This window comes from Opisthocomus hoazin, chromosome 16 (assembly GCF_030867145.1).
Source record: "Opisthocomus hoazin isolate bOpiHoa1 chromosome 16, bOpiHoa1.hap1, whole genome shotgun sequence".
NCBI lineage: Eukaryota > Metazoa > Chordata > Aves > Opisthocomiformes > Opisthocomidae > Opisthocomus > Opisthocomus hoazin.
Window position 1 is genome coordinate 14,419,506 of NC_134429.1, and position 25,524 is coordinate 14,445,029.

Sequence of the window (25,524 nt, forward strand, 5' to 3'; positions counted from 1 at the left end):
GACACCGCTGAACCAGGGCCTCGCTGCCCCACAGGCCTCTGCAGCCTGAAGCCCGGATCCGATGAACGGCGATGAACCGGATTTAGAGAACCCACTCCGCAGCAGAGCTTCATCTTCAATTTATTGTGCAACAAGCATCAGTAACTTTCTGCCCAAGCTCCTCTAAACACAATTACAGACACGAGACCGAGTGTTTTCATACACACGACTGCTGTTGTTCAAACACGCACATCTCCTGCTGTCGCGGACCAAAGGAAACCACTTCGCCGTTACACAGAGAAAACAGGTAAATGGAACAGCAGAGCGTCGCGCCGAACTCCTTCAGCAGGCGCCGCTGCTCAGCTCCATTTCGTTTGCAGAATTATCCCTAACCGGACACAGTGTGCTTCGCCTTGCAGCCCGGCCACTGCACAACTACAGCAGTCAGGAGACAGACAGCAGTGGGTTTGAGCTCAGTGTACCCCCGCTGCGGTGCGGACAGCTAGCGAGGTATTTAAAGGCGCGTTCTCGTAAGCGGTGAGCGGTGCCAGGCAGCACCTCGCTAGGAGGCTTTTAGGCTGTCATGTTACAGCAAGATCTGTCTGTGGCTGCAGAGAAATATCATCTCAAGACCACCGCCCATTTCCCTAAGAAAAGAAAGACCGCCTGTCCCTCCGTCGGCTCGGCTTTCTCGGCATATCGTTTAAACCCGTGACGCCTCCGTGTGAAGAGCAGCTAGACGCTGCCTCCTCCCACACACCCCCTCTGCTGAAAGGGAACTGGCTTCATTCAACGCGCGACTTGGAAGCCAGTGAAGAATTCTCAAACGTGAGCAAAAGCAACCGCGTACCTCAGGACACCTGCCAGGTCCGCACAGCCTCACACCGCGACAGGAACGAAGCGAGGGCATTTCCTCGAGTGGGGCGAGAAAAGCAGGGTGCACTAACGCTGGCGAGAGAGAAACTCAGCCTCTTACACGCAGGCCTACGGTTCTGTTCCCTAAAGCGCTACAGGATGCCGGGCAGGCAGAAAAAACAGATTCCTATGTGCCTTCACAAAGTGCCCTTTCTCGCGCACGGTCGTGCCCCAGAGGGTACTCTTCACCCAGACCGGCTTCTCCAGGCCAGCAACAGGAATACCGCTGCCCAGAGGTCTTCGTACTCCAGGTTTGCCAAAAAGCACATCTTCAGTTTGGTTTCCACCCGGCTTTTATCCACCAGTCCGTCCGTGAGCAACGCGGCCGCAGACTGGCAGAGGAGCCAGGCGATCATCTGGTCGGGTTTCAGGGTCTCGGACGCTAGAACGCTCTCACCCCAGAGGCTGAGGTGAAGCACGTTAGCAGCAACTCTCGCCGACAATCTCTGCAAAAGGAAGGAGAAGGAAGATTAGCTGAACCTGCCGCAACCCTGTCCCATTGCTAGCGTCTACCATCTGCACTGCCTGGAGTCCACCAGGCCTCCCTAAGGCACCGCGCAGCTGCTGGGAACTGAAAAGCTCTTTGTGACTATTAATATCAGGCAACTGCACGTAACCTCCCAATTCAAGGTCCCGTCCCTGACGCAAACGTCCGCTGAAATCTCCGAAACTGCTCGGAGCCACATGCGAGAGGCCGCGCTGTACTTCAGCACAGACTTCGCGTCGGTCCCACAGCCCTTCGGGGGGAAATCGTCCACGAACGGTACTGCAGCACTCCCAAAGAGCGTCCAGAAGACTTCCTCGAGCCAGCAGTTTCTCACCTTGTTGGGATCCCTCTGAAGCAGCAGCTTTATCACTTCCTTCACCGCAAGGGGCACGTGCTCGGGCAGGCTCGGCAGCTGGTCTTCACGGTAGCTTCTGCTTTGCAGAGCCGAGTCCCCGGGGCCGTAGAAAGGATTGGCCAGGCCGAGGATTTCGTAAGCGATCGCTCCGACAGCCCAAGCGTCGGCTTTACTGTAGTTGATCACCGCGCCCGGACCAGGGGACGCTGTGATGACCTAGCACAGAGACGGGGACGGTCAATAAACAGCTCTAGTGCGGGCTCCGTGCTAAAACTTATTTTCAAAGGTTGAGTCAACATTTCCCCTGTAGTAAACCGCGAGAGACCAAAACCAAAGCTCTCCGGTGTCAATATTCCCTGTCGGCACGCTCTCAGCCTTTGGCAGGGCTCGGCTCACCGGGACGCCGGGAGCTCGGTCACCGCGCCTTGGCTTTAGTCGTTGCCCCTGACCAGCATCCAGAGAGACCCGAGGGCTGTTTCCCTCTGGGATTTCAGACAGACAGCAGGCTCGCGGATGACCGACCGATACCGCACTGGCCCTCCGGCGATGCAAGGCACGGTGCTGCAGGTCAAGCGGGCAGTTAAGGGTGTCTTCGCTTTTATTACGGCTATCCTCAGAGAAATAAAAAGGAACTGTTACTAATCTCACAACCACCCTGAACTTCATTCACAAGCTACTGTCGCAACACCACTGCCGCGTTAACTCCTTTAATCGCTACGAAGAAAGGGGCCCAAGAACAGACCGCAGAGCTAGCTGTTTGTGGGAAAGGTGAAGTCTGCCTCACCACACCGACTGCGGCCGCGTCACCTTCTAGCGCTCAAGGTGTCCGTTCGACAACTGCTCAGCACAGGTCCGGAGAGGACCTCCTGCATTAATGCTGAGATGTTTAGCGAGCGCAACCCAAGTTAGGACACGGACCTCCTACGCCGCTTTACGGGACACGGCTCTCCATGGCGGAGCGTAGGCTGAGAGTAGCTACGCAGTAGCCAGCTACGGGTACCGTCTCGCAGGACTGCGCTACGTCAATCAGCAGGAACGGGTAGGAAACGATCAATCTGATCGAAGCAGAGGCTTTCAGCACGTCCTACTGTGGACACAGGCCAGCAGAGACCATGTAAGCGAGCACTGGTGCGTGCACGCGGGGGAAGGCTCAGGGAGCAATCGCAGCCAATTGATGGGCAGGCACACCCTCCGCTGCTTCTAGACCTCAGCCCGCCCTTTCTCCAGTTCCTGTCACAGCCTAAACCACAGCTGGGGCTGAAACTTTTAGACCTCACAGCACGACAGGCAGACAACCGGCAACACCAACTACAGGGGGACTTTACCTCGGGTGCCATGAGACAGCCGTTGCCGCCCCGATCCACGTACGAGCTGGTGAAAGGCAGTCTCAAGCCGATGTTTTCATCCGCCAAACAGCAGCCAAAGTCCGTGATCACCAGCCAGGGGCAGCCAGCTGCGAACGACACGGGGCCAGCAGCGTTAGCGTCTGGCTCGGGAGTACCCGGCTGTCTTAGACGCCGCGTCACGTGGACACCAGAGACAGCCTTCAGGAACAACCTCCAACCCCCCAGGAATGAGCACGACCACGCGCTGTTTTCCTGCTGCTCCTCTGTGTTATTCGGTGAAACAGCAGTTTTAGGACAACAAAACTCGTTACTCCACTTCCTCTTTAGAGCATCTCACTGTTCCCCATGGAACGTGTGTCTCGCAGAATGTCCCAGAAACCATTCAGTTGAAGACGCGTGAGGTTAGAGACTCATCCTCGATGGAGGGATTTATTCTTTTTTCCCCCTTTGTTTTTATCGATAGCAAAAGCTCTCGACACAGAGATGTATATTTAGCTATAGCAAAAGGCTGGAGAAACTTTGCGTTCGTGAAGAGTTCTTGTCCTGATGACAAGTCAAACACCACAAAGTAGAATCATTACTTCTCCAGACTTTTCCAGAGAAAAACTGATGCTTCAGACCATTCCTAACCGCATTCAGCACAGCTCCAGAGGAGCTTTTCCTTCAAGAAGAGAAGGATGGCATTAGCATCGCTGAAAACCTTCCACGGCTGCTGCACCAAGACCTTTAATCACACAGATCTGGCTGCCTGCTAGTGTTTCCTGCCCATTCGAATCTCAGTCATGCTGAAAAAGAGCTCAGGTAATTCAAGTCTCAGTTACAGAGGCTGACAGGAGAACAAGACGACAAAAACGCTGCTTTGGGCTTCAATGCTGCCGGTTCCCTCACCTCCCGACCAACGCTTCATCACCCCAGGGTGCAGCACTATCAACCTGACCGCGAGGTGGGATTTCAAGAACCGCCCTGTGCTGTTTGATCCCGAGAGATGACGGAGCTGAGAGCCTGAAGCAAAGGCACCTCCAGCATCATCGATGCGGCGTTACTGTACGCCCGTCTGCTCCAGCCAGCGTTCGCTGTGCTTGTGCCACGCATCACTTTAGCGATACTCTGCAACTCTCCGTCTAATCACAGCGCAACGCTCCTTCCAAGCCCGTTCTCACGATCCAAAACCCGAGGCACAGACTGGTCAATGGCTTCCCCAGTGCCGCAGCGACAGCAAGCGGTAAGCTAAAAACTAAACCCGACATTCCTCAAAGGGTTTGATGCTCCTTTTTCCCCCAAACGCACGCCTGGGTAGGACTTCCCAGAACACCTACATGACTGCATCGCCTCTGTGCGTGCCTTGACTGGCATCTGTACTCCGTGATCTACGTACCGGAATCAAATTCAACCAGGATGTTGTCAGACTTCAGGTCTCTGTGTGCTACTCCGTGTCGAACGAGATGGTCCACGCCTTCCAGGAGCTGCAAAATCATCATCGTGGCAAGATGAACGTCCGGACAGCTCTCCCTCAGATACTGGCGCAGGGTGCACGGGTAACTAGTCAGAACCAGGAAAACCTCTGAATTAGCATCCCGGAAGCTCTTCGCTTGCGGTTCAACCTCAGCGCTGGCCGGCGGGGCATACCGCACGCTTACGTACGCCCAATTCTTCCTGAGCTCCGCGGTGCCTTCCCACCTCCCAGCCTCAACCCGACTCCGCTCCCCTCTCTGCTCTTCTCAAACCCTGTTGTTGCAACAACACCCACCACTGAATTTTCAGTGCTCTCGCCTGAGTTCGACAACTGCGAATCACATTAGCCTCTTCAACAGCACGGCGAGGGGCTCCAGACACGCAGTGGTCACGCTTACAGGTTTTTATGTACCGGTGTTATATTTCACATGAAAGAGGAGGCAGATAAATAATGCGGATCGTACCAGCAAAACAAGGGGATGGGCTCATCAGGAAAGAACATATTCTTGAAATACAGAGAGGACAGAGCACTTCTCCAGACGCAGGCGGAACAAAAGAGTGGGAAACGGAAGGTGCTTTTATGTCAAGGCCGCTGCAATACCCATCAAAACCAAAAACCGACCGAGAAAGCCAGAGATGCCGAGCCCTAATAAATCTCATTACCGATTCTGCTCCGTCTCTAGCAACGTGTTCAGACTAGGGGTGAAGTTCAGACTTAGAAGGGCAGACAAATGGGGACAAGCTCCACATTTCTTACTTTCATTTGGGGTAATTATTAAAAAGAACGGCTTGTCTCCATTGTCGAACACGCGTTCACATCTCAAGGACTTGGAAGGGCTCTCGGGAGGCGTTTCCAAGAGCGTGCTCTGCTCTTTGGCGGCAGCCCAGGCCAAATCTTTGCGAAGACCCGCGGAGCAGCGGAATACGCAGCCCCGCTGGGCGGTGTCACGAAAAGCCTGAGTCGCGTTACCAAACTCCTCTCTACCTACTTCTTCATCACCAAGAAGAGCGTGCGGCTGTGACCGATCCCGCTGGGATTCAGGCTTAGCGGAAGAACATCGGGATAGTCTGTGAAGGCTCCGGGCAGCAAAGGGACAGACGATGTGAACGCTCGGATCACCTGGATTATATTCGGATGAGGCTGCAACTTCTTCCTGCCAAGCACAGGTTTTCTGCGCAAAAGTAGAGATGCCACAGGTTACATCGATCTGCTGGTCAGTTCTGATCTATTACAGACACATCTCTGTTATTTCTGAAATCACTTTTCATTAGTATGAAATATTAATGGAATTACCCAGGCCATACTTGTGCTTTACCTGCACTGCAAACGAAGCTTTGCTGGAAATCAATACATGTAACAGGCACCCTTTCATTTTACTCAAACCCTACTAGCCCTTACACGCTGCTAACCAAGGCAGAGCCACTCGCAGGCTGCTTCTCGGTTCAAAAAAAACTACAACGGCAGCTTTAGAGAAAAGAAAACCAAACACAATTACTCTGACAGACATAAAATAAAGGTCAGCTTCACCCCAGGCACCTCAGGTTAGACCCTCTGTTTTACGGCACGGGCAGGAAGCACTCCCTACAACGACAGGCAGGCTCCCTATCTGTAGCTGCAAAACAGACCCCTCTCCCTCTCGCCCTCTGAATGTCAAATATCCCTTCGGCTGCTCCGCCGCATACTCAGCTAGCGACGTACCACGCAGCGTTCATTCTTCATTTGTAATGGCAGCTGAGATGTATTTGAAATTTAAATCAGAGCATCCGGACTGCGGACTCCATTGTTTCAAATCGAACTAAAAGACGCATTCCTGAATAAAAAGACAGCTAAACTCCAGACAACGTAAAAGTTTCCGTGCAATTTTCCACCTCCATGCTGTTCGCTCACTTCTCACTCGCGTGAAAGAGTGCAAACAGAGTAATTTTCCATTTTCCTTCTCGCCAGTTTGCCTGCACGCAGTTTCCGCCTCCCCGCCCGGCACCCGTTTTAGAACCAGATCAGTTCTAAAATACTCCAGTCAAACTCTATTCCGGTCAAATTGTGTGATGTTTAATACAGTCAAATTGTTACCGATTGTAGGCGTGTATTTCTGTAATTAAAAAGCACCCCGATGCTCTTTGAAATGATGTTTAATCAGAAGTAGCTCCTCCCAGCCTTTAACTCTGCAGATATCGACGCATTTTACACAGGGGGAAACTGAGGCACGTGACACAGCAATGCCGGCCACAGTCACCCATCAGACCGCCGGCAGGACCCCAACCGGTCCCTAATCACCGGCGTACCCTTTCGACGGCCCTCTGGACTACGCCACCCACACCGGTACGGTTTGCCTGCAGGTACTCCCCGCACGCCAACAAGCCGCGCCGCAATCTGCTCCTCAGAGCAAACAAGACGGTGCGAGATCGCCATTTGAACAGCGAGATTGCTGTGCGGTTTCCTAGCAGTGCTGGAGAAAAGCACGGGGCAGACAAACCCCCACGTCCCAGCGTGACGTTCGAGGTGTGCGGCGCTTCTGAAGGCACCGCTGTTCAGACAAAACGCACGCACACGCCTCCTGAGCCACCAGTAATCCCAAGGCTTCGTCCTTCTCTGCTTTCAGGAACTATTACAGAAACCTCTGGCCATGGGCTTAATGCTACGCATGTGCTGCAAAATGGATCGGTGGATAAAATCAGCGCGTGCCCCCCCCTGGCAGTGCTCAAGGCCAGGTTGGATGGAGCTCTGAGCAACCTGGCCTAGGGGAACATGTCCCTGCTCATGGCAGGGGGGCTGGAACCAGATGAGCTTTAAGGTCCCTGCCAACCCAAACCGTTCTATAGTTCTATGACCATGCGATAACCGCCGCCGTTTCCATCGTGACTGTACCTGCGGCCAGAGACGGCTCCGTATTCTCCGGCTAAGGCGACCCCCGTGGCTGGAACAAGCTCTCGGCCCATAGCGTCGAGGATGGCTTCGCTTGACGAACCAGCCTGCAACAGCAAATACACACCACGTTGGTGCAAGCTCCAGAAGCATCCAGCCTCGATGCAGACGGAAAGCAGATACTCCTGACGCTGGCACTGTACCTGGAGTTAGAGCAACTGAGACTAGATCGAAGGGACTCCCTCCTCGACTTAGAAAATCCAGAAAGGCGTTTAACTACTTACAGAATTTACCAAGGGACATGGCACAGCCTTTACTTGCAGAAAGAAATCTGTCTGTCTCTTCAAACGCATCCTCGTCTGTTTGCACTCCAAGCTATACATCAACGCTCATTTTCAACCTTGAAACCCGACTGGAAAAGCCCACAGCTAAATGCCAGAGTATTTCTGGAGCCCCAGGGATTTCAGACGTTGGCAATTTAGAAGACTCTCTTAGAATATCCACTTATCACATCAAGTGCCACAAAACCACTTCAAGGGGAAAAGCCACGTGGATTTTTTTAGATGCAGAATAGCCACATCGGGGGCTTGGATCCTCAGAGAGTCACCTGGGATGGGAATCACCAGCGCAGATCTCACCCATTCGCTCCACAGCGAGAGGACCCAGCACACAGGTGACTGCCCCACCCCTGTGACCACCGACTCGCACCTCAGCCACACTTTGCAGAACAAAATCTGTTTCTATCCTGGCATCGACAAGCACACCGATTTCTAAAGCACTGACAGCAGGGGTTTTCCTGTTCCTACACCTTGCCATTACAGCCAGCTTCAGAAAAGCTCTTCTTCCGGAACCATCACCTCCATAACCACCACCACCACCACCAGCAGCAGCAGCAGCTCTCAGTGCCAATTCCAGGGGAATGATGAAGGCTAATTACCTTGCTCCAGGACTGCTCGCTAACAAGCAACGTCTCCAGTGTCACCTATCAACAGCTTTGTTTTGACACGCTCATCGTGCGCTACATAATTAGCGCTTTCAGTACTTCAGCATTACACATTTCAGCCAGACTTTCCCAGTGACAGACGAGGACATTAAGAACCGACTCCTTACCGAAATGTTCCACATCATTTTGATAGCTAACGGAAAAGCCTCTTTCGGTCGGCGTTTCTGTGTGGGCTCCTCTTCAGCCGCCCGTGAAGCCGAGCCACAGTCCCGCGGCGGCACGGCTGGGCCCTGCCCTGCGAGGCGGCTGCTCTCCGCACGCCCCTGGCCGTCGCGAGGGAGAGGAATAGCTGCTTCGTACACAGCCGCGCTGCAGCCCTTCCCGATGGGTTGGCCGATGAGATATTCTTCCAGCTTGAAGCCCTGCCAGCGGAAGCAGCGCAGTGGATCTTTCTGCGGCTTGTTCTTTCCGACAAACACCGTCTGAAAGGAGTAAGAAAAGACAACGATTAAAAAACCCGCTCTGTTATTCAAGACTTCCCAGCGAAGGAGAACTCCCTCACTGTTTAAGCGGTACAACGTGCCCCGTTGGGTCGGTCCAACCCGAGAGCCCCAGTCAGGCTCTAACCATCAGGCTCAGATCACTGTAACCATAGGGAAAAGAATTTGGAGGCCATTTATTTTTGTCTGAAACAAATTACCCCTAAAACAGTCTTTCACAAAGGTGCCCTTTCTGAGGGTGCTGCACATGCACCCTTGAAGAAGAGGAACGGGGAGGGGGAGTCACTTGCTAACCGAGAACATCAGTAAGCTTTGTAAAGACAATTCTATCGTAAAGGAGACGCACTATTACACTTTTCTCCCCCTCCACAAATACACCAAGCAAATCGCATTTACAACAAAATCCAATTAAGAGCACAGCAGCTGGAGAAACAACGCCCTGAGCTTTTGTGGCAGCAGCGTACGAGGGCTGTTTGGAGGAAGCGTGAATGGGCGACGGGAGAAAGATCTGGGGGAAGAAATCGAAAAGGAAGAGAGAAAACAAAGCACAGGAGGGCTGCTCTGCAGTTTAACCCCAGTAGTCATGATCCTACAGCTGTCACCTGGACCACAGCTGTCACCTGGACCGATACACGCCAGCCCGCTTCTCTGTGAGCAACAACCCCGACAGGCCGGTGGCTGCCCGAGGGATGCACCCAGGGGCAAAGGGACACAGATTCGGGGACGGTGGAAGAAGGAAGACAGCAAATTCAACCACCTAGAAAGGGCAGGGGAGAGAAAGCATCCCTAAAAACGTCAGGGAAAGGCAGAACCTCCGCAGCAATGTGTTTGTCTGCCGGTTAGTGAGGCAGGCGACAGCTGGCTCTGAACACCAAGGGTCTGGTTTTACTGATGGAACACGTTCAGCGCCGGCCGTCCCCAGTGCCCTGCCAGCACGGCCTGGCCCAGCATCACGGGGCCCCGTCTGCCTCGGGGAGAGGGGACGGACCCGGGGGCCCGACACCAGCCTCCTAGGACAGGAAAGCCCATCACCAGAGCCCTGACTGCCTCGCTTTGGGGAGGACAGGGCCGAGGGGGCTCCCCACAGCGAGGACTCCCTTTCCCTTCATGACGGGTGCCCGAGTGTTGCCTCACAGCAAGGACCCACCCTTTCCCTTTATGAGGCGTGTCTGAGGGGCTCCCCACAGCGAGGACCCCCCCCTTTCCCTTCATAAGAGGTGTCTGAGGGTCTCCCCGCAGCAAAGACCATCCCTTTCCCTTCATGACAGGTGTCTGAGGGCCTCCCCACAGCGAAGACCACCCCTTTCCCTTCACGAGGGGTATCTGAGGGGACCCCCACAGCGAGGACCCCCCCCTTTCCCTTCATAAGAGGTGCCTGGGGGTCTCCTCACAGCAAGGACCCCCCCTTTCCCTTCATGACGGCCGCCTGAGGGGCTCCCTGCAGGAAGGACCCCCCTTTCCCTTCACGAGGGGTGTCTGAGGGTCTCCCCACAGTGAAGACTCCCCCCCTTCCCTTCATGACGGGTGTCAGACGGTCACCCCGCAGCGCGGACCCCCCTTTCCCTTCACAAGCGGTGACCTCCCGCCCCGGCGGTGCCCGAGGGTCTCCCCAGCGGGAGGCCGGGGCCCGGGGATCCCGCAGCCCCCCGCACCTGGATGTGGCGGCACGCCGCCTCGGCCCGTCGCTGCTCCTCCAGCCGCGGCTCCACCAGCCCCGCCGCCAGCACCAGCGCCAGGCAGGCCCCGCCGCGCCCCCGCCGCGCCATCGCCGCCAGCCCGACGGCCGGGCCGCGCAGGAGGAGGCGGCGGGCGGCCGGCAGCCAGGCGAGCCACGGCCGCCGCGGGGCGGGCGGGGGGTCGGGCCGCGGGGGGTCGGGCCGGGGGGCGCGGGCCCAGCGGCAGCGCGGGAGCAGGCGCAGGGCCCGGGCCAGCAGCAGCCGCGCCGCCATCGCTGCCCCCTCAGCGCAGCGGCCGCGGAGGCGGGGCCCCGGCGGCTGGGGGGCGGGGTCTTGGGAGGCGGGGCCTCGGCGGAGCACCACCCACACGCGGCGGGGAAGCCACGCCCCTCACGTCCCTTCCGACCGCCCCGGGCGGGTCCCGGTGCACGGCGCTGCTGGGGGCGGGGCACGGAGCAGGAGGCAGCCGGGCCCGGCTTGGGCACGGCAGGGCGTGGAGCAGGGCGGAGACCACGGTCCGGCCCTGGGCACGGTGCCCCGGCCCGGTGCGGGCAGGAGGGCGCTGGGTGCGTGGGCAGCCCTGCCCTGGGCCTCGCCACGTCCTGCGCCCCGGGATTCAGCGCTCGCTGCGACGGCGGGGGATGAAGCAGGGCTGGTTTTATTGTGTTTGGGCGCGGGCAGCAGTGCCCACCCAGCGCCGGTTGGGAAACGCGACACATTTCGCTTTTCATTGAGCGTAATTAAATTACCAGTACAATCAACAAACGGCATCACTATCCGGAGACGGAGAACGCTCCAGAAGCCCTCCGGACTCCGTCCCCGCAACCAGGGGACAACAAGGAAAAGCCGGGGAGCAGCGAGCAGAGGGCACGCTCAGCGCGGTACCTGTCCGGTTCCAACACCTCGCCCCGTCTGAGCCGGCGCGTTCAGAGCTGCGGGCACTGGCGGGGCCGGGCCGCTGTGCTCCTCGTTCCGAACTGAAGACTCCATTCTTTCCCCAAGCAAGGATTTTGCCTTGTTCAGGAGCGGTTTCTGCACCAACGAGCCCCAGCTTGAGCCGCGCATTAAACCCTTCGTCTGCCTGTGAGCTCCACCCTCGCCCACAGCGAGACCTGGGCGCTTTTTTTCTAATAACAAGGAATTTCTACTATTTGATTTCGCCGTTTCCCCAGGGCCGAGGTGGGGCCGGCGTCTGTGAATCAGCGCTGAATCAGAAGGTGAGCGAGAGGAATGGGTAACCGAACACCGTAAACGCGTTTCCCGCCGCATCCTCCCCAAAAAGCCGCTTACACGCCAGGGAAACTGGGGAAAACCATCCTCCTCTGCTGCCGAAGGGCAAAGCCGCCCGCGGCCGCGCGGCTCACGCCTTGCTCAGGTCCTCGGGGCCGAAGGAGAGCGGCAGCAGCTCCTCCAGCCTCTTCACGATGTAGGTGCCATCCGCTTTGGTCAGGTAGATGTCCCAGTCCGTGCCGAACTGGAGGAGAAGAGGGGGGAGAAGGGCCTGATGCAAAAGCTGCGCTTCCTCCTTAAATTACTCAAATAATCCTTTCCTTTTTTTGGCTGGGTTCACAGGGAGCATCCCCCTCTATTGGATGTATTTTGGGGTGGCTGTTCAGCATCACCTGCCCCAGGGAGGGGAGGTGTTTTGGGCTGGGATCCTGCGGTTTTGCCCCCCCAGGTTGAGCCCCGGTGCCTCCGAACCTGCCGAATCCGGCCTTCGAGCTGAGCCCTGCAACCCTTTAAAGATTAACTACCCAAAAACGGGCTGCGGGTGCCGGGGTGCCCGCGGGGAGCAGAGAGGCGAGAGCGGGACGGGCTCTGCAAGGAGCTCACCTTTTGCAGGAAAAGCCCCTTTTTTTTCAGGCTTGCCAGAGCCGGGGCGACAGCTGCGGGGCCAAACTCTGCACCCAGCAGCTCCCAGGAGGAATAAACCCCCTGGGGAGGGCGAGTTAATGGGTTACCACCGGGCACCCGCTCCCGGGGGGGCAGGGAGGAGCTTTCCCAGCAGAGGAGCCCAGAACCAGCCCTGGGGATGGGGGGCTGCAGCCCGCCTCTTTGCACCTCCGAGTGTTCTGGGGGGGAGATGCTGGGGTCAGGGGATGATGCCCGGGGTTCAGGGGACGCGGGGGTCCCCGCACGAGCCGTCACCTCTCTCATCACTTGTCTGCAGGCGCCACAGGGCACGATGAAGTGGTCCCCCATGTCACTGCCAAAGGAGAAGGGCACAGAGCTCAGTGTCGGGGGGGGGGGTAAACACCCACAGAAGACCTTCACGCACCGACAAATACAGAGCCATGCCAGATTTTCCCCCCCAGTTCCTCAAAAAAAACATGCAAAAACCTGCCCCCCTCAAAAAACCCACCCAGGCTGCTGCGGCAGGAGCTGCAGGGGGTTTTCCCACTGACCCCCCCGCCCGGCCCTCGCCGTGCCCTCACCTGGTGATGGCCATGGCCCTGAAGCTGGTGTGGCCCTCGGAGATGGCTTTCTGGATGGCGGTGCGCTCGGCGCAGACCCCGAGGCTGTAGCAGGCGTTCTCCACGTTGCACCCTGCGGGGAAACCCCCCGGCACCCGCTCAGCCACCCCGAACCCCGCCACCTTCCCTCCGGGCGATCATCTCGTACGGAATTTGCAAAGAAAAGTCATTTTCTGCGCGCACCGCCCGATCCCAGGCTCTCACCGACGCATTCCCCACTTCCGCTATTTATTTCCCATTTTCTCCCATCCGCTGCGATCTTTGGCTCGCTCTGGGATGGCGGCTGCCAAGAGGCAGCTGAAGGGGGGGGGGGACACAGGACCAGCACCCCGTAGCACCCCTGCTGCACCCCTATGCATGGCCAAAGGGTTGCAGTGGAGAACCCCAAAACCCAAGGAGTGGCTCGCGCGGCCCCGGCTTACCGGAGAAGATCTCCCCGCCGGCGGTGAGCAGCGCGGCGCCCACCGGGAAGCGGCTGTAGGGGCAATAGGCGCAGTTTTTGGCCTCCCGGCTACGGCGCAGCAGGAGCTGCAAGTGCTCGCCCTGGGGCTGGCCCGGGGGGGCAACGGGGTCCGGGCGCTGCCCGTCGCCCTCCATGCCTGCGTCCGGCCTGTCCCGCCCGCTGACGCCGCAGTTAAATATTACTTCGCCTGGAAAATCAACCGACCGGCGCCGTCGGGATAACGCCCCGGCATGCGGCCGAGCCGTGGGAAGCATCCCCGGGGACCATTCCTGACCCGCAAATCATCGGTCACGCCAGGTCCCGCGTCCTCTCCCCGCCTGCTGTCTCATTTTTTCCAGTTTCTCCTGGTTTGTTTGCTTTTTTTTTACTTCCTCCTTTCTCTGTTCCGGCAGAGCGTTTTTCCACCACCACCTCGGCAGTTTTTTTCCTCCCCAGGTGAAAACCGGTTGCGTGGCTCCATGGGAAAATGTCACTACATCGCTCCTGATCGGGAGGGGGGGGTACAGGAACGACAGCTCCTGATCAGCGCGATCAAAAGAAATACATTTGATTGAAAATTGAAAAAAATAATATTTAGATATCGCATTTCCCCAGGGCTTTTACCTGCCAGCTGCCAGGCAGCAGGGAAAGGCGGCTGAAGACAGCGGCGACAAAAGCCCGTTGCGGGATGGCCTCGCACCGCTCGAGCCCGAATTCGGTGCTCCAGTGGGAATCGGCCCACGGGGGGGAAAGGGTTCCCGGGGCACCGGGCTGATGGGCAAATTGCCCTTGAATCACAGAGATCTCTATTTTAGCCCCTTGCTGGGGCAGCTTAACTCCCCATTTTCTGGCTGCGAGGTGGGGTGTCACGGCCTCCGCTGATTTATCACTGGGATTCCTGTCCAGTTTGATGGATTTTGGGGAGGATTTTGACCTTACTCGCCGGTTTTGCCAGCAAATTTTGGTGCTGGGTCGCTGCTGACACGCCACGACAGGCTGGGGCGCCGCACCCGAACTGGCAGCAGTCTCCGACGTGGAGCAAACGCCAGGAGAACAGAGCGCGGGGCAGCGAGAGGACCGCAGGCACCCCAAGAAACCAAAGCTGGGATGCCGAGATCAGTACTGTTCCAGGGGGTAACCGGGCAGCCCACCTTCCTCACGCTGCGCAGGTGTTCGTTCACCCTGGAACCTAATGACGACTGTTAGCTACTTGCAATGGCAGTCAGTCAAGGCAACGGGCAGCGAGAGGGGAGGGATTGGCAGCCCTGAGTCAGCTCAGAGCCCTTTTTTCAGCTTGCAAAGTGCAAATTCTCATTGTTTTCCCAACTAAAATGAGCCGCACACACTCCTGTACCCCCCACCCTGTTATGCAGCGGGATATTCCCCCCCCCCCCCAAAAAAAAAAAACAACCTGGGAGAGAAGAGGAAAAGCAGCCCCAGAGCAGCTGGTGGGAGGCACTGCGGGAGCAGACTGGAGCAGGGGGACCCCCCCTCCTAAACAACATGACATCTGTAAATACAGGAGCTTTCGGGGAGCATTTAAACCTGCCCTGTCGATATGAATGCCGAGCAATTAAATAAAGAGTCCTTACCTCTGTCGATGAGAGAGAGAACAGAAATAACGAGAGACAGAGGCTGGCATGGACAGAAACCTTCCTCAATTGCACTAATTCACTAACGGCCACCTCCCCGAAACCATCCTCACACCCGGAGCAAACCGCGCACCCCGAGCTGCCGCAGAAAAGCCAAAACCCAGACAAACTCATGCGTTTTTTGTCATTCCGGCTGCAAAAAACCTACAAGGCTGCCGAGGCAGCGAGAGGAGCGGGGCCAATGCTGCCTGCCTGCCTGCGAAGCTGCTATTTTAAGATTGCAGTCGCTTCGCTCAAACCGTAGAAAAGCTGGGAAGCTGCTGGGAAATGGCTTCCTGCTCCCTGCAACACCGGGCTCAGGTTTTCATCCCCAAACGGGCTAAAACCGGGGGCGGCCGGAGCATCTCTGCGGGTCCCTGCGCCCCAGGGGTTTCACCGCTGCACCCACAAGAAGCCCCAGGTGGGAAAACCCCCTCCGAAATCAGGGTTTGAGCCAAAGGAGCCAAACCCTCGAGGGCCTCAGGCTCCACTGCAGGGCTGAAATCTCGCAGCGCTCCCCAAAAATCACATCCAAGCTGCGCTGCTCAGAAATGGCATTGAATTTTCCCCAGAGAGAAGCTGTCCCGGGGCCTCGGCTGGAGTTAAAAGCAACAGGTTAAGAGCCAAAAGCTCAGCCCGGGAGGGAGGACCTAGTTGGCTTGGAAATAATGAGGAAAAAGAGCGGGGGGGGGGGGGGGGGGGGGGGGGGAGGTTCTGGAGCAAAAAATGCCAGCAAACCCGCAGGATCTGCAAATCGGGGTCAGGAGCCATCATCGACTCTCCCAAAATTCATCCCCCCCCCCCCCCCCCCCCCCCCGGATCCTGCTTTAATTTCCCCCCCCCGTGCAGGTGGGCTCTGGCTGCTGCATGGCGGGGGGTGTCTTTACATGACCGGCATCTTTCTCTCCCCGCTGAGCATGGCCCGAGCGCGTGTCCGGCGGCGGCGGCGTGCGCGGCAGCGGGGGCGTCCGCGGCGGTTCCCCGCGTGCTCGGGGCTGGGGCGACGCGGGGAGGTGGAGCAGCCCACGGAGAGCCGCCGCGTCCCCGCTGCGTCCCCGCAGCCACCGTCGCTCCCCGCAGCAGGCGCAGGCATCAGCCGGAACGCGGCGGATTCCTCAGCCAAGCGGCTCCGCATCCTCCGTGGGCTGACGGCATCGGCCGCTGCATCCCGCCACGCCGGGGTAGGGGCATCCCCCCCTGGGTCAGGGGGTGAGGGGACACCCCCCAGCCAGCTTTGGGGGGCTGGGGTGGGGTGTGGGGGGGTCCCTCTGCTCGCAAGGGGGTCGGCGGGGAGCATCACCGCGGCGGGGCCGGGATTAGCGGCGGCGTGCGGGGCCCCTCGGCGGAGCGGAGATGCTGCCCTGGCGCCGGAGCAAGTTCGTGCTGGTGGAAAACGAACGTAAGTGCAAAGGGAAGAGCCTGGGGCCGGGGCTGAGCTACGCCGCGTTGCTGGCCGGCTTCCTGCGCTCCTGCCCGGACCTCCTGCCCGACTGCCCGCTCGAGCGGCTGGGCAGCGTCTTCCGCGGGAAGCGGCAGAAAGTGGAGCTGAACAAGGAGGACCCGACGTACACGGTGTGGTACCTGGGCAACGCCATCACCCTGCACGCCAAGGGCGAGGGCTGCATGGAGGAGGCGGTGGGCAAGATCTGGGCGAAGAGCGACGCGGGGGCCGGCGGGGCCAAGATGAAGCTGACGTTGGGACCCCAAGGCATCCGGATGACCCCGTGCGAGAAGGGAGCCCGCCGGCCGGGCCACGCGTACCTCCTGCACCGCATCACCTACTGCGCCGCCGACCGCCGGCACCCCAAGGTCTTCGCCTGGGTTTACCGGCACCAGGTGAAGAACAAGGCGGTGGTGCTGCGCTGCCACGCCGTCCTGGTCTCCAAAGCTGACAAGGCGCGCGCCATGGCCCTGCTCCTCTACCAGACCTCCACCTCCGCCTTCAACGAGTTCAAGCGCCTCAAAAGGCAGAACGATTTCCGCCACGTCCAGCAGCAGCTCCTGGGCGACGCCATCGTCCCCTTGGTGCCCCTCCGCTGGCTGCTCAACGCCAAGTGTCCCTACCGCCCGCCCGCCGAGAGGGCCCCCCGCGCCCCCCGCCTCAGCTCCATCCTGGAGGAGGAGGAGGAGGAGGCCTTCGGCACGGCGGCACCCCGGGGGGACGGCGGCCCCGCCGCCGTGCTGCGGCTGGCCAGGGAGATGCGAGGCTGCAGCCTGCACGGCCCCCGGCCCCCGGCGTGCTGAGCTGCAGCAGCAGGGCACGCCGTTTCGGGGACGGGGTGCCCTCTCCACACCCCAAGCCGAAGCCGGAGCCTCCTGGGGACTGATCTGGATGAGACAGCAGCTTCATTTGCAAGGAAACCCCCTGGGTGGGGGGGGTGGGTTTGCACCCCGGAGACCCCCGCACACGAACCCGCTCTCGTGCCTCCTCCGCAGCGGCCATAATAAAGTCGATGTGTGTTTTCTGCGGTGTGACGGCGCCTGTGTCTCGCCCGGACCCAGCCCTGGCTAAACGGGAGAGGAAGAGTTAAGCTCAGCACCGAGTTTTGGGGAGTTTATACCGAATTTATCCCTCGCAAAGGGAAACCAGGCCAGGGTGGGGGGTGGCTTTGGGGTCCCCGGCTCTTTCTGCACCCTCCCTGCGGCACCAAGGGCTGGCGAGAGCTGCAACGCGTAGTCATGGCAACTCAAGTTTTTAAATATAGAGCTGGGGGGGGGGCGGCACAAGGCCACCCGCGCCGGGGAGCCTGCGATGGGCATTTTGCCCCTCACAGCCCTGGCAGAGCGCGGGGCTCTCCCGCAGCCCCCCTGCCCACCCCAAGAGCAGCGCCCAGGCCCGGAACGTCAGTAATTCACCGGGAATCACTTTTTTTTCCCCTCTGCTGCTCTCCCAGAAAAAGCGATGGCGAGGGGACAGGCAGGGGGAGCAGGGTCTGCTCCCCCCCCTCGCCCGGCAAGGACCCCCAGCCCAACCACGGCGCTGCGTGGGGTGCAGAAGGACCCCACTGAACAGGGCAGGGGGCTGCGTCCCCCCGCTGAGACGTGTCCCCGTGCTGGGGGGTGGCCCTTGGGGTGCTGCCACCCCACTCCCCGCTCAGGGGGTGTAAACCCCCCCGTCCAGGTGCTTTAGGGCCAGGGCTGGAGCCGATCCCCCCCTCCAGCCCAGGGGGAAGGCTTCGGCCTGGCACCCCCCGGCTCGGGGAGGGGGAGCCGGGATTTGGGCTGCACCCCTTCAAGGCCCGGGGGGGGGGGGGGGGGGGGCGGGGCTGGAGCTGCCCCCCCGGGGTCCTGGGGGTGTTGGGATTCGGTCCCCGCTACCGCAGTCCTGGGGGGGGGGGGGGGGGGCTGGTGTTGGGCTGACTCCCCCCCCAAGGCCGCGCCGGGGTTCAGCTCCCCCCGCCCCGTCCCCGGGGACTGGGGCCGCTCCCCCCGCCAAGGCCCGGGGCTGGGAGTTCCCCCCCCCTCCCCCGGCCCCCTGGGGCCGGGGTCGGCTCCCCCCGCTAGGCTCCGCGGCTCCCCCAGCACGGCCCTGGGGAGGGCTATGGGGGCCTCAGACCCCCTCCAGCCTCCCCCCGGGCGAGCGTCTCTATGGTCGCGGCGGTGCCTCCCAGAGCGCCCCGCCGGACCGCGTCTCTATGGTCTGGGCGGCGCCTGCTAGCGCGCCGCGCCTTACGTCATCACCGGCGCCGGCAGGCGGTTGCCAGGGCAACGGGGCGGCGGCCATGGAGGGCGGCGGGAGGCCCTCGGTCGCGCAGGCCGCACTGCTGACCGCCAGCACGGCCCTCACCGCCCTGCTCTACTCCGTGTACCGGCAGAAGGCCCGCGTCGCCCGCGGCCTAGAGGTGGGTGCGGGGCGGCCCTGACGGAGCGCAAGGCCCCGGCCCGCGGCCTGCTCCCGTCGGCTGAGCCGCGGCCTCGCGTTTCCTCCCCGCAGGGCGCCCGGAGGGTCCGGCTGGACGGGGAGCTGCGGACGGTGCTGCTGGAGGCCCCGGGGCGCTGCGTCCCCTACGCCGTCATCGAAGGTAGGGGCAGGGCCCCGGACGGGGGCCGCGTCCTACCCCCTGGGGGCTTTCGCCCCCAGCCCCGCCGCTCTGCGCCCATCAACTCGCCTCCCCCCCACCGGCTGTCCCGGCGGCTCAGAACACGAGCGCTCGGCTCTTTCCCCCCCCTCCCCATCTTCATAGAACCATAAAAAGGTTGGAAAAGACCTCAAAGATCATCAAGTCCAGCCGTCACCCCAACCCCACCACGCCTGCTAAACCATGTCCTGAAACACCACATCCACACGTTTTCTGAACCCCTCCAGGGATGGGGACTCCACCACCTCCCTGGGCAGCCTGGTCCGATGCCTGACCACTCTTTCAGTAAAGACATTTTTCCCAATATCCAATCTAAACCTCCCCTGACACAACCTGAGGCCATTGCCTCTCATCCTATCACTGGTTCCTTGGGAGAAGAGACCAACCCCCCCTCACTACACCCTCCTGTCAGGGAGCTGTAGGAAGCTAGGTCTCCCTCAGGCTCCTCTTCTCCAGACTGAACAGCCCCAGCTCCCTCAGCCGCTCCCAGCAAGACTTGTTCTCCAGACCCCTCACCAGCCTTGTTGCCCTTCTCTGGACACGCCCCAGCGCCTTGTCTTGGTTCAGATACAGCTCCTACTCACTGTACGCAATTAGAAAGGGAGCGGAAAATTAACGAGCTCCTCACGTGCGCTTTGAATTCGTCTTTCAGGTGTGGTGCAGTCCATTAAGGAGACCCTGAGCAGCCAGTTCGTGGAGAACTGCAAGGGCGTCATTCAGAGGCTGACGCTGCAGGAGCACAAGATGGTGTGGAACCGAACAACCCACCTCTGGTACGGCCCGGCGCCCGCGAACGGCCGGGGTGCGCTCGGAGGGCCCCACGCGCATGGCCAGAGTGACCAACGAGCCCCCCTGCGGCTGCCGAAACGGGGCACGTTTGGCTGTTTTCAGGGCTGAGCCTTTCAGAGTTCGTACGGGGGCTGCAGGTGGCGAGACTAACCCGACGTGGGCAGAGAGTTCAGCAGCAGCCCCATGCCGTTGGCCCGGAGGTGGCCGCAGGACGGGGTTTCCCGAGCCGAACGGCACCTTCGCAACAGAAATTCCGCTGGATTTGGGCGATGCCTGCACCCAGGGGAGCTGAGGGCGGTCCCGAGAGCTGCTGAAACGAGAGCGCGGCGACGCGCTCCGAGCCTCGGCTAACTGGAGAACGCTTGTCGAATCTGTGCGTGTGACAGGCAGCGCTTCTCCGCGCCGGGCGGTTCCCAGCAGCCAGGGAGACCAGGGGGAATGGCGGGGGTCCGCAGCGTGCTCTGGTGATGGTGGGAGCCCACGGGGACTGCGGAGGGGTCGAGGTGAAGGCGAGGAGCCTCGTGCATGCCCGGCCGGTGCCGCAAGGGGAGAAGCGCCACTCCCCAGCGAGTCCCGTCCACACCAGTTTCGCTCGGGGCACGGGCGGCTGGCAGTCCCCCCCCCCCCAACAAGAAACGAGTTCAGCCCACGCGGGGTTTCCCTGCCGGCGCCGGGTGCGGCGCTGACGCTCGCGTTTGCTTTATCCCCTTCTGCAGGAACGACTACGAGAAGATCATCCACCAGAGAACCAACACCACCCCCTTCAACCTGGCCCCTCAGGAGGAAGGCACCGGCGTCGCCGTCCGGGTGATGAAGCCGCTGGAGGCCACCGAGCTCAGCCTGGAGACGGTGTACGAGAAGTTCCACCCCTCTGTCCAGTCCTTCACCGACATCATTGGCCACTACATCAGCGGGGAGCGCCCGAAGGGCATTCAGGAGACGGAGCAGATGCTGAAGGTGGGGACGGCGCTGACGGGGGTGGGAGAGCTGGTCCTGGACAACGCCACCGTCAAGCTGCAGCCCCCGAAGCAGGGCCTGCCCTACTACCTGAGCGCCACGGACTTTGACACTTTGCTGCAGAAACAAGAATCCGGTGTCCGGTTCTGGAAAATCCTGACCATCGTTTTCGGTTTTGCCACCTGCGCCATCCTCTTCTTCCTCCTACGGAAGCAATACCGGCATCAGCAAGAGAGGTGGCACCTCAGGCAGATGCAGGAGGAGTTTCGGCAGGCCCAGGAGCGCCTGGCGCGCCGGACGAACGCAGAGAGCGGGGAGACGCTCAAAAGAGTCTGCGTCGTCTGCTTGACCAACGCCAAATCCTGCGTCTTCCTGGAGTGCGGGCACGTTTGCTCCTGCATCGAGTGCTACTGGGCGCTGCCCAAGCCCAAGAGGTGCCCGATCTGCAGGCAGGCCATCGCCAGGGCGGTTCCCTTGTACAACAGTTAAATCCCGGCCGCGGCGGGGAGCCCTGGGCGTTAAAGCCGCCTCGCGCAAAGGGGTTCGCTGCCCTCGCTGCTTGGGTGGTTGGTTTTGGAGAAGGGGAGGGAGCTTGAGTGAGCAGGGTGCTTCGGCTGGGGCGCAGAGCCCGGTCTTACAGCTGCCGGAGGCTCGCGCCGCGCTCCGGAGGTTTTCGGGGAAGACGAGGAGCCCTCGCGCCGGGCGCGGCTGGGACGGGCAGCTTCCGCCTCTGCCTTCGTCGGGAGTCCGGCACTCGGCGTGGTTTGCGGTCCTGAAAGACCTGGCTTATAAAAACATTGTGGGAGCAAAAAAAAGATGTGTGATGGCTTCTTGGAGGCTGCAGGGTTAGGGCAACGCTGCCACGTAGCGCAGGGCCTGGCGGGGCAAGGGGGGCTTTCGGAGAGCGCGCGCAGGGGCTTGTGCGAGCCCGGGTAATTCTGGGATCGGCCGCAAGATCCGCCGGTGGCTGCGTCACGCCGGGATGTGGGAACGGGGATCCGAGAGCGCTGTGGCTGGTTGCTGCACTTGGCTTGAGCCGGCGTAGAACATGGCGTGTCAGGTAATAAAATAGGCTGAAAAGCGTGTTTGTGTGGGGTCCTGAGGGGAGCCTGGCGAGGCGAGGCGCCTGCTGCCCTGCTGCGCTGGGGAACCCCCAGGGAGATGCGAGGGGGGCGGTTGGGGCGGGATCCTGCCCCTGGGCGCCGAACGCGACCCCGGGCACCGCTGTCCCCTCGCCTGCAACGCCGGCAGTACCAAAACCTCGAGCTTTCACCCAGAAAAGGAAAATCCCCGACTCCCCTGGTTTGCCATGAATCACGTACGGTAGCTGCACCCGAGAGGGTTAACGAGCCCGCGGCGACGCTGCAATTAACACTTGCTCCCAGGGTTCGGCGAGGCAGGAGAGCCCCCAGTTTGGGAGCCTGGAGCGGCAACGGCCGAATTCCCGGCACCCGGGGGAAGACACCGCGCTCGGGCGATGCCTGCGGCAGGCAGAGCCGCTCGCCCGCCCCGAGCACATAGCGGGAGAGAGTTTTCCGTCGGCTGCCAGGAAAAATGGTGAATTTAGCACGGGAACGGGTGGTTTCCTCATTAGAGGTTAATTAGGCCGGCCAGGCAGCATCCGAAGGCACAAAACCACCAGCCCCGCGTCGCCGCCGAAGGGGAGCGGGGTCTCGGGAAGGGCCGCATCCAGCCTGCTGCCGGCTGCAGATGGCGGTGGCTGCCCGCTGCGGCGAGCCTGCTGCCGCGGGAAACGCCGGGATCCCAGCGGGAAGAGTCAGGATCCCAGCGGGAAGCACCATGCTCCAGCTCGCTGGCGGAGGCGTCCCTCCCCTCCCTGCCATCATTGCCCTGCCGCCACGTCCAGGAAAGAAAATCCCCTTTTCTCCGCAGCTCCAAGTGCCTCGGGGAACAAAATGAAAACCCAAGAAACCCCCAGGACTTCTCCCAGGGTCTCGGCTCTGCCAAATCGCGCGCCCAACGCTGCCGGCTTCCTGATGGCCCAGATTTACGATCCGGACCAGCTGTGACCCCGACTCCTTATCTTAAAAGCAATTTTCTGCTGTAAAAATCATATGTGGAGGCTTTGTTTTGGGTTTTTTGGCTGTACCTGGGATGCTGCCTCCGCCTTCTCCGGCCTCTCTGCTGTCCCTGCACGATCAAATGGACGGGCACGGGCTCACGGGCAGCGCGTGGAGCCCCCGCTGCCCCCCTTTTCGGGGAGGTCATCGATGACCCCACACCGCCGTTAATTAAGGCCTTAACGAAAGGAGTTTTCTCTGCTGTTTCTACAGCCTGTCGGTCCCTGCGCTGGACTAACACAGCGGTTTGCTGGGGCTCAACCCCCCCAGAAGGCCTCGTCCCCTCGGCAGGGGGGGGGGTCACCCCTCCTCGAGCCTCGGCGTTTTCCCCGCGGAACAGAACCGTCACGCGAAGCCTAAAAATACGCCTCGGGGGGGGGGGAGCTGTGCTTCCCCCGTTGCCTTTCGCCTCCTGTTTTCCAGCTTTCCCCCACGATATCTCAGGCGTCGACGCAACCTTATGTAAGGAGCTGACAGCTCGGGGGGTGTGCGGGGGTGCGCGGGAGGGGGGCTCGGCGGCTCCTGGCGCCGAGGATTTCGGCACGCGAGGGGTTTGGAGAGGGGAGCAGCCCCAGGGCAGCGTGTCCTGGCGTCGCGGGGCGCCCCGTGCTTCCCGTGCCCCCGTCCCTGAAACCAGCCGGGCGCCCGCTTCCGGAGAAATCCGCTGGCGGAGGTGTTGTAACCCCGCCTTGCGCAGACGGGGGTTTTGGCTGCTGTCTCCGCTGTCCCCCCAACTCTGCTCTGAGGGGCTGTGCCAGGGACGCCCAAACCCCCTCCCGGAGCTGTGATCTTCCCCAGAGCGACAGCCCCAGCCCCCCGTCGCCCCTCGGCCGGGCTGGCTGCCTTTGCCAGGCGATAACCCCGATGACCCGGGCTGCTGTGGCAAGACCATGGGGAAAACCCCACAGAAAGCTCGCAGTGACCCCAAAAGCCCTCCTGCAGTCCCCTAGGAAGGGCCTGTGTGGGGCCACGTCCCAGGGACGGCAGCCGAGAGCGCCCAGCCCCGCTCCGCGTGGTGCAGCCCCCCACGAAGTGCCAGAGACCCCGCGACGGCTCATTTCTGCTGCGCTCGGCAGGGCAGACCTGGGGCTGAGCCCGTGCTCCCGGGAGCGTCTCTGGGGCATCTGGGTCTGGCTGGGGGCTGCTTTAGGGCAGCTCCAGGCTCTACAGGGGAAACACTGGGGCAGCTCCGGCCTCCCTGGGGACGCTGAGGGGCAGCTCCGGGCTCCCCAGGGACACTGCAGGGCAGCTCAGGGATGCTCAAGGATGCTCTGGGGCAGCTTGGGGCTCCCCAGAAGCGTCGTGGGGCTGCTCTGGGCTCCCCAGGGATGCTGTGGGGCAGATTGGGGCACCCGGGGGATGCCGTGGGGCAGCTCCAGGCTCCCCGGGGCAGATTGGGGCACCCGGGGGATGCTGTGGGGCAGGTGTGGGCTCCCCGGGGGGGCTTCGGGGCAGCTCTGGAATGCTCGGGGGCAGCTCCGGGCTCCCCGGGGATGCTCCGGGGCAGCTTGGGGCACTCTGAGTATGCCGCGGGGCAGCTCCAGGCTCCCCGGGGAAGATTGGGGCACCCGGGGGATGCTGCGGGGCAGCTCCGGGCTCCCCTGGGGGGCTTCGGGGCAGCTCCGGGCTCCCCGGGGACGCTCCGGGGCAGCGGGGGGGGCGGCGGGGCAGCCCCGGGCCGCTGCGGTGGGGCAGCCCGGGGGATCCCCGGGGCGCGGGGGGCGGAGCCGCGGCCCCGCCCGTCCCCTCCGGTCCCCGCCCCCCGCTCCTCTATCGCCGCCGCCGCCGGAGCCGCCGCCGCAGCCGCGGAGCCGCCAGCAGCGCCGGGCCGGGCCGGGATGTGACGGGGCGGCCGCCCCGCGCCCCGCTGCGCCGCTGCCCCGGGCCCGCGGGCCCCGCTGCCCCGGGAGGCTGTCGGGGGGCGGCGGCGGCGGCGACGGGCCCCCCCCCCCCCGCCGCCCCCATGTCGGAGGGGCAGCTGGCGGGGGACGCGGCCGTGGGGCAGCTGCCCTTCCCCGTCCGGCTCCGCGGCCCCGACGGCCTCCTCGGCGGCGGGCAGGGCAAGCGGCCGCCCAAGCTGGGGCAGATCGGCCGCAGCAAGAGAGGTGGGTGCCGGCGGGGGGGCTGGGGGAGGCTGCCGGGACCTTCCCGGGGGAGCATCCCCGGGGACGGGGCTCGGCGCTCCGGGACGTCGGGGACCGGCCCCGGGGGTGCGGGACACCGGGGAAGGAGGGCTGGGCGCTGCGGGATCGGAGGACCGCGGCCCAGGGACTGTCCTCGGGGTGCTGGGCGGCAGGAACCTCCCTTGGGGACCAGGCGTCGCACCCCGCGGTGCTGGGCGGCGGGGACCTCCCTTGGGGACCGGGCATGGGGCCCTGGGGATGGTCCCCAGGGCGTGGAGGGGAAGGGACCCGCTTTGGGGACACAGCACCGCGTCTTGGGCACTTTGCCGGGGCGCAGGTCCCTTCCCCAGGGAAGCGGCACCGTGCTGGGGTGTAGGGGACCGGTTCCCCTCCCCATGGACCCCGCAGGGTATCGGGGACCGGTTCCCCTCC

At 61.6% G+C, this 25,524-nt stretch overlaps 4 protein-coding genes across 5 annotated transcripts; 2 read left to right on the forward strand and 2 right to left on the reverse strand.

Moving 5' to 3' along the window:
• Nucleotides 1-103: 103 nt before the first annotated feature.
• Nucleotides 104-10,789, reverse strand: PINK1 (PTEN induced kinase 1). Its single transcript, XM_075437564.1, has 8 exons — nt 10,493-10,789; nt 8,508-8,822; nt 7,401-7,504; nt 5,524-5,706; nt 4,458-4,621; nt 3,062-3,189; nt 1,716-1,952; nt 104-1,340 (listed from the first exon to the last, which is right to left on the reverse strand). The coding sequence occupies exons 1-8, from the start codon at nt 10,787-10,789 to the stop codon at nt 1,080-1,082; spliced, it is 1,689 nt and encodes a 562-aa protein (XP_075293679.1). The 3' UTR covers nt 104-1,079.
• Nucleotides 10,790-11,150: 361 nt separating this feature from the next.
• On the reverse strand, nt 11,151-14,002 carry CDA (cytidine deaminase). Of its 2 annotated transcripts, XM_075437540.1 has the most exons (5): nt 13,728-13,993; nt 13,413-13,640; nt 12,952-13,063; nt 12,665-12,722; nt 11,151-11,990 (listed from the first exon to the last, which is right to left on the reverse strand). In XM_075437540.1, the coding sequence occupies exons 2-5, from the start codon at nt 13,585-13,587 to the stop codon at nt 11,877-11,879; spliced, it is 459 nt and encodes a 152-aa protein (XP_075293655.1). In that variant the 5' UTR covers nt 13,588-13,640; nt 13,728-13,993; the 3' UTR covers nt 11,151-11,876. The 2 variants fall into 2 exon arrangements, with proteins under 2 accessions (XP_075293655.1, XP_075293654.1); XM_075437539.1 differs by having other exon boundaries at nt 13,413-14,002.
• A 1,979-nt stretch (nt 14,003-15,981) lies between these two features.
• On the forward strand, nt 15,982-17,526 carry FAM43B (family with sequence similarity 43 member B). The gene has a single exon (XM_075437387.1). It carries the CDS (start codon nt 16,417-16,419, stop codon nt 17,305-17,307), a length of 891 nt encoding a protein of 296 aa, XP_075293502.1. The 5' UTR covers nt 15,982-16,416; the 3' UTR covers nt 17,308-17,526.
• Nucleotides 17,527-18,764: 1,238 nt separating this feature from the next.
• MUL1 (mitochondrial E3 ubiquitin protein ligase 1) lies at nt 18,765-23,414 on the forward strand. The gene is made up of 4 exons (XM_075437318.1): nt 18,765-18,905; nt 18,998-19,085; nt 19,795-19,915; nt 20,648-23,414. The coding sequence occupies exons 1-4, from the start codon at nt 18,786-18,788 to the stop codon at nt 21,375-21,377; spliced, it is 1,059 nt and encodes a 352-aa protein (XP_075293433.1). The 5' UTR covers nt 18,765-18,785; the 3' UTR covers nt 21,378-23,414.
• Nucleotides 23,415-25,524: the final 2,110 nt, after the last annotated feature.